The sequence below is a fragment of the Dendronephthya gigantea genome, unplaced genomic scaffold, assembly GCF_004324835.1.
Source record: "Dendronephthya gigantea isolate DGI-Jeju-01 unplaced genomic scaffold, DenGig_1.0 000232F, whole genome shotgun sequence".
In the NCBI taxonomy this organism is placed as follows: domain Eukaryota; kingdom Metazoa; phylum Cnidaria; class Anthozoa; order Malacalcyonacea; family Nephtheidae; genus Dendronephthya; species Dendronephthya gigantea.
In genome coordinates this window covers 119734-139056 of record NW_021163242.1, presented here as the reverse complement: position 1 = coordinate 139056, position 19323 = coordinate 119734, and the positions used below count along the sequence as shown (strand labels likewise).

The 19323-nt window shown below is 37.2% G+C and overlaps 1 protein-coding gene across 1 annotated transcript; it reads right to left on the bottom strand.

Annotated features, from left to right (window-relative positions):
- Positions 1-1621: 1621 nt before the first annotated feature.
- Positions 1622-2347, bottom strand: LOC114540385. The gene has a single exon (XM_028560578.1). The coding sequence runs from the start codon at positions 2345-2347 to the stop codon at positions 1622-1624; it is 726 nt and encodes a 241-aa protein (XP_028416379.1).
- Positions 2348-19323: the final 16976 nt, after the last annotated feature.

Sequence of the window (19323 nt, the reverse complement as noted above, 5' to 3'; positions counted from 1 at the left end):
CCAAATAGCTAAAGATAAGAAAGATAGCTTACCTTTCATATGACCCAAAGAACACGATGGCGTAACGCGTGTTTACCTTCGCTACGACCTTGGACAAAAAACGAAATAATGTAAACGCAAGCAAATTCACAAATATTTTGTAGCAGCACATCTCTTTCTTTCACCTACTTTTGCCGGCCACTTTCTGAACCCTTTAATTTTGGCCCGCACCAAATCTCCTGTCTTATGTTGAAAAGATTTTTTATTTGCTTTCGGCATCTAGTGGAAAAATAAAAATTATTTATCAAGCAATTTGCAGTATGGTGCTTAATGTAGCAATTTTTGATGTTAGCAAGCTCCCTCTATACTGCAGAAGACCTGGTATTATTCTGGCTGTGGCTAGCCAAGCTATAATTCTGCTTCATGTCTTAAGTTAAGTTATTACCTATCACTGTATGTCAACAAGAATTTCATAATTCCAGACAAAGAACGTGTATATACGATGGTAGAGAAATTTATACGATCTTCGGGGCTCTTACCGTTGGTTTTTCATTGAAATTTGAGGTCGAGGGACCCTCGTCAAATTCAGGATCTTCCTCTTCAGGTGTGGAATGCTTAAAATTGATAAATAAAAAAGGGTACAGATGGTAAAAAAGTCTTCCAAGTGAAAGAATTAAGAATACTACAGACGTTTTCCATCAATTACTTGTTCGTTGTTTTGTATTGGGACTACTGAAAATTGTTGGATGAAGTAGTAAAGATTATTAATTGAACGTTGCGCTCTCTGAAGGTGTTTATACTGAGAAATTGTGTAGAGACTCCATAATATTCAGTTTACGTAGGTTTCTCAGTTGATATTTTCGCTAATTATCTATCGTCCAATTTAAAAACGTTATGTCAAAACCCGATCCTGGCAGGTTTAAAATTATATAGAGAGTATGTTTGCATCGGCAACTGAACAAGAAAGTTTAAAGAAATGGTGTTCCTACCGTGGCCTCCCCCGTTCTTTCTGTATTTGTTTCGTCATCCCTGCCTTCGTTTCTAGCCCGGGCATCAGCTTCCGCCTCAATCTCTTCGATACCTCGGTCGAACATATCCCTATTAAGCCTTGACGGCGGAAACTGATGCCGGTGTCACGCAGTTCTCCCCCAGTCTCAACGATCCTCCGAGGACATTTGCGTAAAATATTAAACTTAGGGTACGCGAGACGAAAAGCAAAGAAAAAATGCTTTTGACAAGCTAGTCCTGTTAAAATCTGATCTCTGTAAGTGATTTCATGTAACTGTTGGACAATATTCTGTATTGTATGATGGAATCAGCACAAAATGTCGCTAAAATATAGATTTGAATGTCACTGTGGTGATGATGATCGGAATCGGATGGGCTACAAGCGTACATCACATTTATATCATCATATTCATACATTTTAGCTGCAATTTATTCAGTTTGCCATTTTGATTAACAATTACAATGTCATAATATTAGTAAGCACTAGATATAATCTCAATTATGATATAAATACAACCATCAGACCTATTATACTGGTCTCAGTATAATAGGTCTGATGGTTGTATTTATATCATAATGGCCCTTTCATACACTACCAGTCTATAAGTCATCCCATTTACATTATCGGTCTTAGTCATCGATTTACATGACCAGTCTCAGTTATCCCCTTTACATTATCAGTCTCAGTCATCCCATTTACATTATCAGTCTCAGTCATCCCCTTTACATTATCAGTCTCAGTCATCCCATTTACATTATCAGTCTCAGTCATCCCCTTTACATTATCAGTCTCAGTTATCCCCTTTACATTACCAGTCTCAGTCATCCCCTTTTCATTATCAGTCTCAGTCATCCCATTTACATTATCAGTTATCCCCTTTACATTACCAGTCTCAGTCATCCCATTTACATTATCAGTCTCAGTCATACCCTTTACACTACCAGTCTCAGTCATCCCATTTACATTACCAGTCTCAGTCATCCCATTTACATTATCAGTCTCAGTCATACCCTTTACACTACCAGTCTCAGTCATCCCATTTACATTATCAGTCTCAGTCATCCCATTTACATTATCAGTCTCAGTCATCCCCTTTACATTATCAGTCTCAGCCATCCCATTTACATTATCAGTCTCAGTCATCCCATTTACATTATCAGTCTCAGTTATCCCCTTTACACTACCAGTCTCAGTCATCCCATTTACATTATCAGTCTCAGTCATCCCATTTACATTATCAGTCTCAGTCATCCTCTTTACATTATCAGTCTCAGTCATCCCCTTTACACTACCAGTCTCAGTCATCCCATTTACATTATCAGTCTCAGTTATCCCCTTTACATTACCAGTCTCAGTCATCCCCTTTACATTATCAGTCTCTGAATGCTTCCCAGTCTGGAGTATTTCAAGAAACACACAGTAAGATTTCATTGGTTATCTGTGAATTTAATTTACTATATGGTATGTCATATTTACACTCTTATTTTCAATACTATTTACAAACTATTTACACGTCATGCAATGAAATAATGTTTTGTCAGTTACAGTTTTTGGAACTTTATCACAAAGTCAATGAAACCATTCTAAACATGAAGAACACTCAATCATGAAATCACCAGCTTTGAATGGCATTCGACAATGGCAGTAAAGTTTTACTTTCTCCTCTTTACTAGCACTCACTGCATGGTTTGATGGTTTTGCTGGAAATAAAGCCATTTCATCACAGTGAAAGCAAATTGCCAAATGTCCTCTCATAACACTCTGGTCGTAAATTAGTTCACTTGGGTCATCTTTATTAAAAGACTAGCTGCAACCGCCAGTGCAAAAAGGCCGCAATCCGAACCACCTTTTTGTTTTTGCATTGATGGCCACTCTATAACCATATCAGGCAGCTTGGTGTTGAGCAATGCTGCCAAAGAAGCACAAAGTTTTTGCTTCAATTTATTTGATAGTTTTGACTGAAGAGAGTCGTATACTTTGACCCTGTTCTCCTTACACCCAATGTTTGTGACAGTTACCCAGTGATTACCAACATTCAAAACTTGAACGAAATCTTTAGCTCCTCTCTGTACTTTTGGTGATTTGTTTTCAAATGCTAACACAGAGTGCAAACCTTTAAATCCTGGAAATTGCTTGGTCAATAACCACTGGGCATGATCAATGTGCTCATCAGTGAGCCAGTAGCCTTCCTGTAAAATTGTTTGCACCAGTGTATCAGGATTTGGATTGGCATTACAATGCAACACTTCATTTTGACTTTTTCTTTGCCTTCTTATGTTGTTGCTCTTCTTCTTGTGAATTGGTGGTAGGCTGTTGTGAGTTGGTGCTGGGCTGTTGTGAGCTGGTGGTGGGCTGTTGTGAGCTGGTGGTGGGCTGTTGTGAGCTGGTGCTGGGCTGTTGTGAGCTGGTGGTGTGCTGTTGTGAGGGTGGGCTGTTGTGAGTTGGTGGTTCAGGGTCATCAGGTGCTGAAGTAGAGTCTGTCTTTGGTCTCTGGATGTTGTGAAGCTCGCTTGTCCTGTAGGGCATCAGTTGATCAAATGGAACTTTATTCTTGAGAGGAGCTGCATCATTCTTCAATGACACAAGCGTGACTCTTTGTGTGTTATCAATTTCTTTGACCCTGAAACAGATAAAAAAATAAGGTTATCCAGGTCCAGGACCAAAAAACTGTTGTACACACACAACATAGTTACTTATCTAAGCTATCAACATGATACAGGCAGGTTGAAACATTAAAATGACATGGCATGTTACCTGTATGGCCCTATCCAACTTGGCTCCATCTTTCCTCCTTTCCTTGACATGTTCTTCATTTGTCGTTTGTAGACCATGTCACCAACTTTAATGTCAAATGTCTTGACACCCTTTGCCTTTCGTTTTGCATACTGCACTTTTTGTTTTTCTTGAGCAGCTTCAACATTCTTAAGAACCTATAAAAAACCCAAATAATTTTATCTTCAACATTTCTGCATGTATATATATGACAACTAAAGAGAACACTGTACACTTCTCAGATTGAACATACTTGTTGGCTAGTTGTTTCAGCTTTTGCTATCCTTTCCCCAATTTGCTGGTCTAATAACTCTTCAGGTTGTTCGGGAGGAGAGGAACTGTCCTCAACAACAGTAATCTATAGGTTGAATATAAAATTACATATAACATATGTATATATATATATATATATATATATATATATATATATATATATATATATATATATATTAAGAAGGCTATTTACACATAAAACTGCAAATTTGTTTCGAAAACACTCCAAAGGGAGTGCTCTCTCGTCAGGTCTAAAGTATGCCAGCTAACTTCGGTCTTATTTATACTCGTTCGCTACACGTTCTTTGATAAAAGCTTTACTCCGTGACGGCATTTGTTAGCAAGTTCATTTCTACTGTTTAATGTACCCATATGGGGTTTGCAAATGATAAAAAATTTCTCAGTGATGCATAAATTACATCGCTTGCTTACATGTGTTATGTCATTGACGACATTATAAAACAGCATTGTCCAGACTAAACGGCAAGAGCTATCAGATAGTATCATATTCTCAAATTGGTGTACTTACTGCTGTATGAATTCACGCCATGGCCCTCTAATCCACGGCCCCTTTTTGAACTTTTTTTCTTTTTTAATATTTGTTTCAGTTCATTTACAAAATCTATTGAAAATAACATTTGGGAAATTATATCGCAAATATTCGCTCCTTCAGGTTTTGGAAATATTTTTTGTACATAATTCGCTCGCACTTTTCTTTGTGTTGAAGCATGCGTTTTTCTCTGTTCCTCGGTTCAGGTTCACTCGATAAATTCGTTCCAACGGCAGGCTCTTGCTGTGGAACCATTTCTTCTTTAATACCAAGCAATTTAGTAAGATTTTCGAAGTGCTCTGTTTGACAGCCAGCGAGAGAAAGGGGATAACTCAGACCACGAGGAAATGTTGTTATGCAAAACCGCTGACTCACGCATGCGCATGATATGCGCATTGTGATAGAGGATGGCTCAGACCGGGGGAGCAATGAGACCACCACACCGGTCTCTCCATAAGGTCAAATTTTTGCTTTCGACAGAACACCTGTTGAATTATAGTTTTCAATTTTGCGATCAAGTCCAAATAGCCAAAGATAAGAAAGATAGCTTACCTTTCATAAGACCCAAAGAACACGATGGCGTAACGCGTGTTTACCTTCGCTACGACCCGGGACAAAAAACGAAATAATGTAAACGCAAGCAAATTCACAAATATTTTGTAGCAGCACATCTCTTTCTTTCACCTACTTTTGCCGGCCACTTTCTGAACCCTTTAATTTTGGCCAACACTAAATCTCCCGTCTTATATTGAAAAGATTTTTTATTTGCTTTCGGCATCTAGTGGAAGAATAAAAATTAGTTATGAAGTAATTTGCAGTATGGTGCTGAATGTAGCATGTGAGGTTAGCAAGCTTCCTTTACCGCGGAAGACCTGGTCTTGTTCAGGCTATGGCTAGCCAAGCTATAATTCTGCTTCATGTCTTAAGTTAAGTTATTATTTATCACTGTATGTCAACAAAAATTCCATAATTATAGACAAAGAACGTGTATATACGATGGTAGAGAAATTTATACGACCTTCGGGGCTCTTACCGTTGCCTTTTTCCCTGAAATTTGATGTCGAGGGACCCTCGTCAAATTCAGGATCTTCCTCTTCAGGTGTGGAATGCTTAAAATATATAGATAAAAAAAGGGTACAGATGGTAAAAAAGTCTTCCAAGTGAAAGAATTAAGAATACTACAGACGTTTTCTATCAAATACTTGTTCGTTGTTTTGTATTGGGACTACTGAAAATTGTTGGATGAAGTAGTAAAAATTATTAATTGAACGTTTGGCTCTCTGAAGGTGTTTATACTGCGAAATTGTGTGGAGACTCCATAATATTAAGTTTACGTAGGTTTCTGAGTTGATATTTTCGCTAATTATCTATCGTCCAATTTAAAAACGTTACTGATGTCAAAACCCGATTCTGGCAGGTTTAAAATTATAGAGAGTATGTTTGCATGCAACTAAACTAGAAACTTTAAAAGAAATGGCGTTTCTACCGTGGCCTTCCCGTTCCTCTCTGTACTCGCTCTGTCCTGCCTGCTTTCTTCTCGGCCCGGACATCAGCTTCCGCCTCAATCTCTTCGATTCCTCGGTCGTACATATCCCTATTAAGCCTTGACGGCGGAAACTGATGCCGGTCTCTCCATAAGGTCAAATTCTTACTTTTCTGAGAACGCCTGTTGAATTATAGTTTTTAATTTTGCAATAAAGTCTAAATAGCCGAAGATAAGAAAGATAGCTTACCTTTCATACGACCCAAAGAACACGATTTCGTAACGCGTGTTTACCTTCGCTATGACCTTGGCCAAAAAACGAAATAATGTAAACGCAAGCAAATTCACAAATATTTTGTAGCAGCAGATGTCTTTCTTTCACCTAATTTAGCCAGATACTTTCTGAACCCTTTAATTTTGGCCCACATCAAATCTCCCGTCTTATATTGAAAAGATTTTTTATTTTCTTTCGGCATCTAGTGGAAAAATAAAAATTAGTTATGAAGTAATTTGCAGTATGGTGCTGAATGTAGCAAGTGAGGTTAGCAAGCTTCCTTTACCGCAGAAGACCTTGTATTATTCTGGCTGTGACTAGCCAAGCTATAATTCTACTTCATGTCTTAAGTTAAGTTATTACTTATCACTGTATGTCAACAACAATTCCATAATTCCAGACAAGGAAGGTTCATATACGATATTAGAGAAATTTATATGACCTTCGGGGCTCCTACCGTTGCTTTTCTCCTGAAATTTGAGGTCGAGGTAAAGTTTAAAGAAATGGTGTTCCTACCGTGGCCTCCCCCGTTCTTTCTGTATTCGTTTCGTCATCCCTGCCTTCGTTTCTAGCCCGGGCATCAGCTTCCGCCTCAATCTCTTCGATACCTCGGTGGAACATATCCCTATTAAGCCTTGACGGCGGAAACTGATGCCGGTCTCTCCATAAGGTCAAATTTTTGCTTTTGACAGAACGCCTGTTGAATTAAAGTTTTCAATTTTGCGATAAAGTCCAAATAGCTAAAGATAAGAAAGATAGCTTACCTTTCATATGACCCAAAGAACACGATAGCGTAACGCGTGTTTACCTTCGCTACGACCTTGGACAAAAAACGAAATAATGTAAACGCAAGAAAATTCACAAATATTTTGTAGCAGCACATCTCTTTCTTTCACCTACTTTAGCCGGCCACTTTTTGAACCCTTTAATTTTGGCCCACACCAAATCTCCTGTCTTATATTGAAAAGATTTTTTATTTGCTTTCGGCATCTAGTGAAAAAATAAAAATTAGTTATGAAGTAAATTGCAGTATGGTGCTGAATGTAGCAAGTGAGGTTAGCAAGCTTCCTTTACCGCGGAAGACCTGGTATTATTCTGGCTGTGGCTAGCCAAGCTATAATTCTGCTTCATGTCTTAAGTTAAGTTATTTCCTATCACTGTATGTCAACAACAATTCCATAATTCCAGGCAAAGAAGGTCTATATACGATGGTAGAGAAATTTAAACGACCTTCGGGGCTCCTACCCTTGCCTTTCCCTTGAAATTTGATGTCGAGGGACCCTCGTCAAATTCAGGATCTTCCTCTTCAGATGTGGAACGCTTAAAATTGATAGATAAAGATGGGTACAGATGGTAAAAAATTCTTCCAAGTGAATGAATTAAGAATACTACAAACGTTTTCCATCAAATACTTGTTCGTTGTTTTGTATTGGGACTACTGAAAATTGTTGGATGAAGTAGTAAAGATTATTAATTGAACGTTTTGCTCTCTGAAGGTGTTTACACTGAGAAATTGTGTGGGTGACTCCATAATATTTTGTTTACGTAGGTTTATTAGTTGATATTTCTCGCTAATTATCTATCGTCCAATTTAAAAACGTTATGTCAAAACCAGATCCTGGCAGGTTTAAAATTATAGAGAGTATGTTTGCATGCAACTGAATAAGAAACTTTAAAGAAATGGTGTTCCTACCGTGGCCTCCCCCGTTCTTTCTGTATTCGTTTCGTCATCCCTGCCTTCTTTTCTAGCCCGGGCATCAGCTTTCGCCTCAATCTCTTCGATACCTCGGTCGAACATATCCCTATCAGGCCTTGACGGCGGAAACTGATGCCGGTCTCTCCATAAAGTCAAATTCTTACTTTCCTCAGAACGCCTGTTGAATTATAGTTTTCTATTTTGCAATAAAGTCTAAATGGCCAAAGATAAGAAAGATAGCTCACCTTTAATACGACCCAAAGAACACGATGTCGTAACTAGTGTTTACCTTAGCTACGACCTTAGCCAAAATACGAAATAATGTAAACGCAAGCAAATTCACAAATATTTTGTAGCAGCACATCTCTTTCTTTCACCTCCTTTAGCCGGCCACTTTCTGAACCCTTTAATTTTTGCCCACAGCAAATCTCCCGTCTTATATTGAAAAGATTTTTTATTTTCTTTCGGCATCTAGTGGAAAAATAAAAATTAGTTATGAATTAATTTGCAGTATGGTGCTGAATGTAGCAAGTGAGGTTAGCAAGCTTCCTTTACCGCGGAAGACCTGGTATTATTCTGGCTGTGGCTAGCCAAGCTATAATTCTACTTCATGTCTTAAGTTAAGTTATTTCCTATCACTGTATGTCAACAACAATTCCATAATTCCAGACAAAGAAGGTCTATATACGATGGTAGAGAAATTTAAACGACCTTCGGGGCTCCTACCCTTGCCTTTCCCTTGAAATTTGATGTCGAGGGACCCTCGTCAAATTCAGGATCTTCCTCTTCAGATGTGGAATGCTTAAAATTGATAGATAAAAATGGGTACAGATGGTAAAAAAGTCTTCCAAGTGAATGAATTAAGAATACTACAGACGTTTTCCATCAAATACTTGTTCGTTGTTTTGTATTGGGACTACTGAAAATTGTTGGATGAAGTTGTAAAGATTATTAATTGAACGTTTTGCTCTCTGAAGGTGTTTATACTGAGAAATTGTGTGGAGACTCCATAATATTCAGTTTACGTAGGTTTCTGAGTTGATATTTTCGCTAATTATCTATCGTCCAATTTCAAAACGTTATGTCAAAACCAGATCCTGGCAGGTTTAAAATTATAGAGAGTATGTTTGCATGCAACTGAACAAGAAACTTTAAAGAAATGGTGTTCCTACCGTGGCCTCCCCCGTTCTTTCTGTATTCGTTTCGTCATCCCTGCCTTCGTTTCTAGTCCGGGCATCAGCTTTCGCCTCAATCTCTTCGATACCTCGTTCGAACATATCCCTATTAAGCCTTGACGGCGGAAACTAATGCAGGTCTCTTCGTAAGGTCAAATTCTTACTTTTTTCAGAACGCCTGTTGAATTATAGTTTTCAATTTTGCAATAAAGTCTAAATGGCCAAAGATAAGAAAGATAGCTTACCTTTAATACGACCCAAAGAACACGATGTCGTAACGCGTGTTTACCTTAGCTACGACCTTAGCAAAAAAACGAAATAATGTAAACGCAAGCAAATTCACAAATATTTTGTAGCAGCACATCTCTTACTTTCACCTACTTTAGCCAGCCACTTTCTGAACCCTTTAATTTTTGCCCAAAGCAAATCTCCCGTCTTATATTGAAAAGATTTTTTATTTTCTTTCGGCATCTAGTGGAAAAATAAAAGTTAGTTATGAAATAATTTGCAGTATGGTGCTGAATGTAGCAAGTGAGGTTAGCAAGCTTCCTTTACCGCGGAAGACCTGGTATTATTCTGGCTGTGGCTAGCCAAGCTATAATTCTGCTTCATGTCTTAAGTTAAGTTATTTCCTATCAATGTATGTCAACAACAATTCCATAATTCCAAACAAAGAAGGTCTATATACGATGGTAGAGAAATTTAAACGACCTTCGGGGCTCCTACCCTTCCCTTTCCCATGAAATTTGATGTCGAGGGACCCTCGTCAAATTCAGGATCTTCCTCTTCAGATGTGGAATGCTTGAAATTGATAGATAAAAATGGGTACAGATGGTAAAAAAGTCTTCCAAGTGAATGAATTTAGAATACTACTGACGTTTTCCATCAAATACTTGTTCGTTGTTTTGTATTGGGACTACTGAAAATTGTTGGATGAAGTAGTAAAGATTATTAATTGAACGTTTTGCTCTCTGAAGGTGTTTATACTGAGAAATTGTGTGGAGACTCCATAATATTCAGTTTACGTAGGTTTCTGAGTTGATATTTTCGCTAATTATCTATCGTCCAATTTAAAAACGTTATGTCAAAACCAGATCCTGGCATGCAGGTTTAAAATTATAGAGAGTATGTTTGCATGCAACTGAACAAGAAACTTTAAAGAAATGGTGTTCCTACCGTGGCCTCCCCCGTTCTTTCTGTATTCGTTTCGTCATCCCTGCCCTCCTTTCTAGCCCGGGCATCAGCTTTCGCCTCAATCTCTCCGATACCTCGGTCGAACATATCCCTATTAAGCCTTGACGGCGGAAACTGATGCCGGTCTCTCCATAAGGTCAAATTCTTCTTTTCAGAACGCCTGTTGAATTAAGTTTTCAATTTTGCGATAAAGTCCAAATAGCCAAAGATAAGAAAGATAGCTTACCTTTAATACGACCCAAAGAACACGATGTCGTAACGCGTGTTTACCTTAGCTACGACCTTAGCCAAAAAACGAAATAATGTAAACGCATGCAAGCAAATTCACAAATATTTTGTTGCAGCACATCTCTTTCTTTCACCTACTTTAGCCGGCCACTTTCTGAACCCTTTAATTTTTGCCCACAGCAAATCTCCCGTCTTATATTGAAAAGATTTTTTATTTTCTTTCGGCATCTAGTGGAAAAATAAAAATTAGTTAGGAATTAATTTGCAGTATGGTGCTGAATGTAGCAAGTGAGGTTAGCAAGCTTCCTTTACCGCGGAAGACCTGGTATTATTCTGGCTGTGGCTAGTCAAGCTATAATTCTGCTTCATGTCTTAAGTTAAGTTATTTCCTATCACTGTATGTCAACAACAATTCCATAATTCCAGACAAAGAAGGTCTATATACGATGGCAGAGATATTTAAACGACCTTCGGGGCTCCTACCCTTGCCTTTCCCTTGAAATTTGATGTCGAGGGACCCTCGTCAAATTCAGGATCTTCCTCTTCAGATGTGGAATGCTTAAAATTGATAGATAAAAATGGGTACAGATGGTAAAAAATTCTTCCAAGTGAATGAATTAAGAATACTACAAACGTTTTCCATCAAATACTTGTTCGTTGTTTTGTATTGGGACTACTGAAAATTGTTGGATGAAGTATAGTAAAGATTATTAATTGAACGTTTTGCTCTCTGAAGGTGTTTATACTGAGAAATTGTGTGGAGACTCCATAATATTCACTTTACGTAGGTTTCTGAGTTGATATTTTCGCTAATTATCTATCGTCCAATTTAAAAACGTTATGTCAAAACCATGCAGATCCTGGCAGGTTTAAAATTATAGAGAGCATGTTTCCATGCCACTGAACAAGAAACTTTTAGGAAATGGTGTTCCTACCGTGGCCTCCCCCGTTCTTTCTGTATTTGTTTCGTCATCCCTGCCTTCGTTTCTAGCCCGGGCATCAGCTTTCGCCTCAATCTCTTCGATACCTCGGTCGAACATATCCCTATTAAGCCTTGACGGCGGAAACTGATGCCGGTCTCTCCATAAGGTCAAATTCTTACTTTCCTCAGAACGCCTGTTGAATTATAGTTTTCAATTTTGCAATAAAGTCTAAATGGCCAAAGATAAGAAAGATAGCTTACCTTTAATACGACCCAAAGAACACGATGTCGTAACGCGTTTTTACCTTAGCTACGACCTGGGCCAAAAAACGAAATAATGTAAACGCATGCAAGCAAATTCACAAATATTTTGTAGCAGCACATCTCTTTCTTTCACCTACTTTAGCCGGCCAGTTTCTGAACCCTTTAATTTTTGCCCACAGCAAATCTCCCGTCTTATATTGAAAAGATTTTTTATTTTCTTTCGGCATCTAGTGGAAAAATAAAATATAGTTATGAAGTAATTTGCAGTATGGTGCTGAATGTAGCAAGTGAGGTTAGCAAGCTTCCTTTACCGCGGAAGACCTGGTATTATTCTGGCTGTGGCTAGCCAAGCTATAATTCTGCTTCATGTCTTAAGTTATTTCCTATCACTGTATGTCAACAACAATTCCATAATTCCAGACAAAGAAGGTCTATATACGATGGGAGAGAAATTTAAACGACCTTCGGGGCTCCTACCCTTGCCTTTCCCTTGAAATTTGATGTCGAGGGACCCTCGTCAAATACAGGATCTTCCTCTTCAGATGTGGAATGCTTAAAATTGATAGATAAAAATGGGTACAGATGGTAAAAAAGTCTTCCAAGTGAAAGAAATAAGAATACTACAGACGTTTGCCATCAAATACTTGTTCTTGTTTTGTATTGGGACTACTGAAAATTGTTGGATGAAGTAGTGATTATTAATTGAACGTTTTGCTCTCTGAAGGTGTTTATATGAGAAATTGTTGGAGTCTCCATAATTTCAGTTTACGTAGGTTTCTGAGTTGATATTTTCGCTAATTATCTATCGTCCAATTTAAAAACGTTATGTCAAAACCCGTTCCTGGCAGGTTTAAAATTATAGAGAGTATGTTTCCATGCAACTGAACAAGAAACTTTAAAGAAATGGTGTTCTCACCGTGGCCTCCCCGTTCTTTCTGTATTCGTTTCGTCATCCCTGCCTTCGTTTCTAGTCCGGGCATCAGCTTTCGCCTCAATCTCTTCGATACCTCGTTCGAACATATCCCTATTAAGCCTTGACGGCGGAAACTGATGCGGTCTCTCTAAGGTCAAATTCTTACTTTTTTCAGAACGCCTGTTTAATTATAGTTTTCAATTTTGCAATAAAGTCTAAATGGCCAAAGATAAGAAAGATAGCTTACCTTTAATACGACCCAAAGAACACGATGTCGTAACGCGTGTTTACCTTAGCTACGACCTTAGCCAAAAAACGAAATAATGTAAACGCATGCAAGCAAATTCACAAATATTTTGTTGCAGCATATCTCTTTCTTTCACCTACTTTAGCCGGCCAGTTTCTGAACCCTTTAATTTTTGCCCACAGCAAATCTCCCGTCTTATATTGAAAAGATTTTTTATTTTCTTTCGGCATCTAGTGGAAAAATAAAATATAGTTATGAAGTAATTTGCAGTATGGTGCTGAATGTAGCAAGTGAGGTTAGCAAGCTTCCTTTACCGCGGAAGACCTGGTATTATTCTGGCTGTGGCTAGCCAAGCTATAATTCTGCTTCATGTCTTAAGTTATTTCCTATCACTGTATGTCAACAACAATTCCATAATTCCAGAGAAAGAAGGTCTATATACGATGGTAGAGAAATTTAAACGACCTTCGGGGCTCCTACCCTTGCCTTTCCCTTGAAATTTGATGTCGAGGGACCCTCGTCAAATACAGGATCTTCCTCTTCAGATGTGGAATGCTTAAAATTGATAGATAAAAATGGGTACAGATGGTAAAAAAGTCTTCCAAGTGAAAGAATTAAGAATACTACAGACGTTTGCCTTCAAATACTTGTTCGTTGTTTTGTATTGGGACTACTGAAAATTTTTGGAAGAAGTAGTAAGGATTATTAATTGAACGTTTTGCTCTCTGAAGGTGTTTACTATGAGAAATTGTGTGGAGTCTCCATAATTTTCAGTTTACGTAGGTTTCTGAGTTGATATTTTCGCTAATTATCTATCGTCCAATTTAAAAACGTTATGTCAAAACCCGTTCCTGGCAGGTTTAAAATTATAGAGAGTATGTTTGCATGCAACTGAACAAGAAACTTTAAAGAAATGGTGTTCCTACCGTGGCCTCCCCCGTTCTTTCTGTATTCGTTTCGTCATCCCTGCCTTCGTTTCTAGCCCGGGCATCAGCTTTCGCCTCAATCTCTTCGATAACTCGGTCGAACATATCCCTATTAAGCCTTGACGGCGGAAACTGATGCCGGTCTCTCCATAAGATCAAATTTTTGCTTTCGACAGAACGCCTGTTGAATTAAAGTTTTCAATTTTGCGATAAAATCCAAATAGCCAAAGATAAGAAAGATAGCTTACCTTTAATACGACCCAAAGAACACGATGTCGTAACGCGTGTTTACCTTAGCTACGACCTTAGCCAAAAAACGAAATAATGTAAACGCAAGCAAATTCACAAATATTTTGTTGCAGCACATCTCTTTCTTTCACCTACTTTTGCCGGCCACTTTCTAAACCCTTTAGTTTTGGCCCACACCAAATCTCCCGTCTTATATTGAAAAGATTTTTTATTTGCTTTCGGCATCTAGTGGAAAAATAAAATTAGTTATGAAGTAATTTGCAGTATGGTGCTGAATGTAGCTAGTTGAGGTTTGCAAGCTTCCTTTACTGCGGAAGACATGGTATTATTCTGGGTGTGGCTAGCCAAGCTATAATTCTGCTTCATGTCTTAAGTTAAGTTATTTCCTATCACTGTATGTCAACAACAATTCCATAATTCCAGACAAAGAAGGTCTATATACGATGGTAGAGAAATTTATACGACCTTTGCTTTGTTGTTGACCAGCTTCAACTGTATCCAAAAACATAGACAAGCCCTGCAAACTGTTTGAGAATGAGAAAGTGTCGATACGCTGGTACTCAACAGTATTAGGTGCTAAACCTTTAATTCCATTCAATATCTTAAAATTCAAAATGTATTATTTATTTGGTTAATATTTTTTTTCGTCCACGATATCTGGAATTCTTTTCAAATCTATAAAATTAAAACAGCTATACGAATACTTATACACTGTACCCATAGGCTTTTATATCAGTTCATAAACAATTGAGTGAGTGACGTCATATCGCAACGTCTAAATCAGTCCGTAGTTTATCATTAATAGCAGTTTTAAAGATTACCATCTTTGTGTATGCGCCATCATCGGTCCTGCAATATTTATTTGTGGCATTCAAAATCGAAAAGGAAAGCAATGCAAGCTTAGGTGTGCATTTTGCGCTAATTTTGTGCGTTGTAGATGGGATTTGCTGTACCAAATTTTGTCTGATATTCTAATCGTTAGATTTCTTAGCTATCTTACCAATTGGGAATAACTCATGCTATTAATCGCTGCACTATTTTTTTTATCAAAGTAATATTAGATTTATGCCTAACAATTAAAGTTTTCATTCTACAGGATTTTCTGAAACTATACTGCAACGATGCATAATGCCACTGTTTTTACGTCAGAAATCATGCAATTGCAAACTAAACCCCTGGATTTGTAGTATTCTAGTGGTCAAATCACTCGTATCATAACTTAACGATTATAAATCCATCTAAGCAATAAGTTTTAAATTGAATTTATTGATTTTAATGATTTATTACTTGACATATATTATTAATATTCCGCAATATTTTCCGTGTGTAAAGCCCCGTACAGACGAGCAAGTTTTTTCTAGTCAAGTTCTCCTTGCTGGCTTTTTACTCCAATGCGTTAGATTTTTGCTTTCGATGCATGGATCACCTGTTCAATTAAAGTTTTCAGTTTTTCATTAAACGTCTAAATAGTCAAAGATAAAGGTAGCTTACCTTTCATACCGGTGACCCAAAAAACAAGTTTGTGAAGCGTTTGTTATATCTGTACCCTTGGAGACCACGCGGGGCAAAATACGAAATAAGGTAATCGCAAATAAATTAACTAATGTTTTGCCTGCCGCGCGTCTCTTTCTTTGATTTTGATTTGATTTTGCCGGTCACTCTTTGTAGCCCTTGACTTTCGGCCACCCAAATCCTCTTCACTGTAGCTGGCTGCCTCGTTTTTTACTTTGGACATTCCTAGGAAATAGGTTAGATTGTTGATGAAAGAATTATCAATCCAATGAAACAATTTCTAGACCTGAAAATAGGAAGTGTTTTTTTGTCAATGCGCCCCCGTTGCTCATTCCTACATCCATGTAAGGTCAATGGGCCAGCAGCCGGCTTTATGTGCTTCGTTCAAGAAATTTTCGTGGTATTTGCTGATATAAGTTCTTCGTTTGAGGAAACGTTGGTGGTGTTTCTTCTTCATCAGCAGTGTTTGGGACGTTAAAATCTTGTCGCTTGTTTGCGAAGTTCAATGTGTATTTCTGAGGCCGAAACTGTTGTCGAATCTCCCAAATGCGAATATTTTCTTTTCGACACTACCAACATCGTTAAACTAAAAGTTTTCATTTATATTCTCTTTATACTTAGGCCTATTAATTTTCAAGTTCGCGTGAGTCTTTGACTAGAATTTGCCAAGTTTCAAATTTTATGTCATAAACTAATCCAGGCAGCTTTAAAGATATCTTAGAATATTTTGAATATATATTTTGTCCTACGTAGAGCCCATGGATTATTTTGAAAAATTAAAAACATGCATATAAAACATATAACGGACTTTAATAACTGTTCAAAATAAAATTACTTCCCTGTGTCTTCACGAACGTCTGCACTGTTGGTATCAGCGTAAGCGCTATTGCAATGAATGTGATAAGTAATTAAATCCTACGTGACATGTGCTCTTTTAAGATGCTTGACTTAATTGTGGATTTTTTTTATCTGTGCGTTCACAATTCGAAACACGCTAGTTTGAAATTTTTTCAAAGATAAAATTTTGCATCAAATGATAAAAGGATAAGAAAATTTTCGGCATTCCATGCATGTATTCTGCCAGTCAGTACGTTTCCATTTTCTTTAATTTTTGTAATTGGAGTTGTTTTAAACAACAAACGAATATAATCTGTTGTAAAACGCTAAGCCATCTAATTTAATTTGAAATTTTGTGTGAAGCATTTTCGAGATATTAACTGTCTCAGTTGTACACACCCCCTCGATTGATATGGGGCTCGTACGCCTATACTCAGGTTTCTAAAGGTTATTCCTTGAATTAGTCGTTCAGAAGTTTTTGAAATTGTAAAATTATTGTAAAAAGAGCAAAGTTACAGTGACTGAAATATTGTTAAATTCTTCCGAATTGTCACTTCTAAGGATATTAATTTAATTATGTTTCTTCTTTGTTGAGATAATATATAATTAATAAATAATAGAAAAATAAGGTCGTGCAATTAGTAACGCCATAATCATACGTAAACAAATCAATTTCTCATAACATTAACAACTTTTGCAACACGCAAGCGTGTGGAAAACGTTATTAAATTTTACAGATCAAGTTTCTATTAAAAATGTTGATTGCGTGTTTGTAAATTTAGATTTTGTAAGAATTGTGCTATATCTTTATTGATTTGCAATATTTTCACTTAAACATGAATTCGATCAGTTGCAGTAGCCATATCGTTTTCCACAGCTTTGCTTTTATCGTATATTAATTTTATTTCATTAATTTGATGGTGTATTGCATATTATAAAAATAACTATTGTTTTCCGCATTTACTTTATATGTTACAGTAATTTAATGAGCTCATTATGTATAATTATTAAAGATCTTGTGTTTTTCATTATTTCGTTTCTTAATTTTTTTGATTATATTAAGCATTTTTCAATTGCTTTCAGTCAGTATTTACAACTACTTTCTTAAAGTAGATGTCAAGTCCGTTCTTGCCTATTCATAATGCGAGTGCCGTCAGTATATACGTATAAAATAATTGTTTGTTGTAGTGTATTTGTATTCAAAAATTGTAATTATATCTTTTGACTTTATCCTATATGACGAAGCTTGTAAATGAAATAAATAAATAAAATCAATAAACAGCCATTGGCCTGATTCATTTTTGACTGCATTACTATAAAATGAGGAAGAAAGTCCTTTTTCGAACTGCTTCGAATATTCCCGGCATATAGTTAGGAATATTCCAGGAAGTAAAACAGGATTATATAGGTCCACAACAGCGAAGATTTTGACGTGAAAAATACTAGAATTTTCAACTCGCATTTTCCCCTAGAAATTCCTGCCAAGAATTAGCGAATTAATTTTGCTGACTGCAAAATTAATAAAATTAATTAACTAACTTTTAACGACTGCATACACACTCAGCCGTTCAGGCATTAAATTGTATACGGCGAACGTGAAACACATACGGCAAAGCTGAATTTGCTGCTTTTCTAAATACATCAGAAATAGCCTATTGCTTTCTTACATTACTGCTGAGTATCACAAGTTTTATGCAGAACGTTTGTAATTTAGCGAAATTGCCGCACACTTAAAAATAGTGGAGTTAAAACACAAACTTTGTTAGCGGGTCTCTATTGATGGCCTCCACGTTTACTTGTCATATCCGAGCGTTGTAGGAACTTCCTACTTTAACACACGAGTCGTAATTATTATAAAAAGCACGTTTTCCAGCACTCCATGATTAAATCCCCCTCCCTTCTCCTCCAAAACCAAAGGAACAACCAAAGAAGCACTTGCGCGTCCATTTCTGTAGAATCCCCCACATCCACCACCTTTGACAAAAAAATATCATTTCAATCTTTATTACAACTTCAAACCCGACAAATTGAATTGACATTGCGTGCCAATTGTACATGACATTAAATTTGAATACAACATTTTGGTACATGACGGAAGGTATGCTGATGTTACATTCGTCATGAGTCAAGGATTCAGCTGCTGTGCAGGAGATCATTAGCTCCACGACAAACTACACTGGTAGTAAAAAAGAACTGCTCGAAAAAAATTCTAATGGTGTAAATGAACGTAACTGCAGTTACTCCAACATCACATACGAGTAAATATATTAGAACACATCTATATGAATTATTAATATTTTCTGGGCCTTGTTTTGGGCGTAATGACAGCTTTTAAATTTTGCGCAGGATTCTTTATTTAAGGTGTATTAATATTAGTGAAAGGAAATTCATCCCAGGCCGTCTTTACAGCAACTCACAAATCATCGACGCTTTGTGGATTTATTCTTCTCCTGTACTATCCCCTTGACATGGTACCAAAGATTTTGAACAGGGTTAATGCTTGGTGGCGGTATGTGCGTGCAAACCCATTACTGCCACTCCTTTAATTTTCCTGAAACCATTGGTTTTCTACTTTCGAGGTGTGACATGTTGTGTTGTTATCTTAAAATATCTCTGGCCAGCAGGCATTTTAAAACCGGCCCCAGAATGTTTATGGTTTAAAGCTAAGAGCCACTCGAAGCACAAAGATACAAAAGCTGAAGGTCAAAGGTACAAGTTAACCGGCTATTAAGGCTAGTTTTATTACATACAGCGCTAGCGCTGAAAGCTATATTGATGAAGCCACGATGCTATGAAATGGCAGTGTTGCCAAAGGAGGAT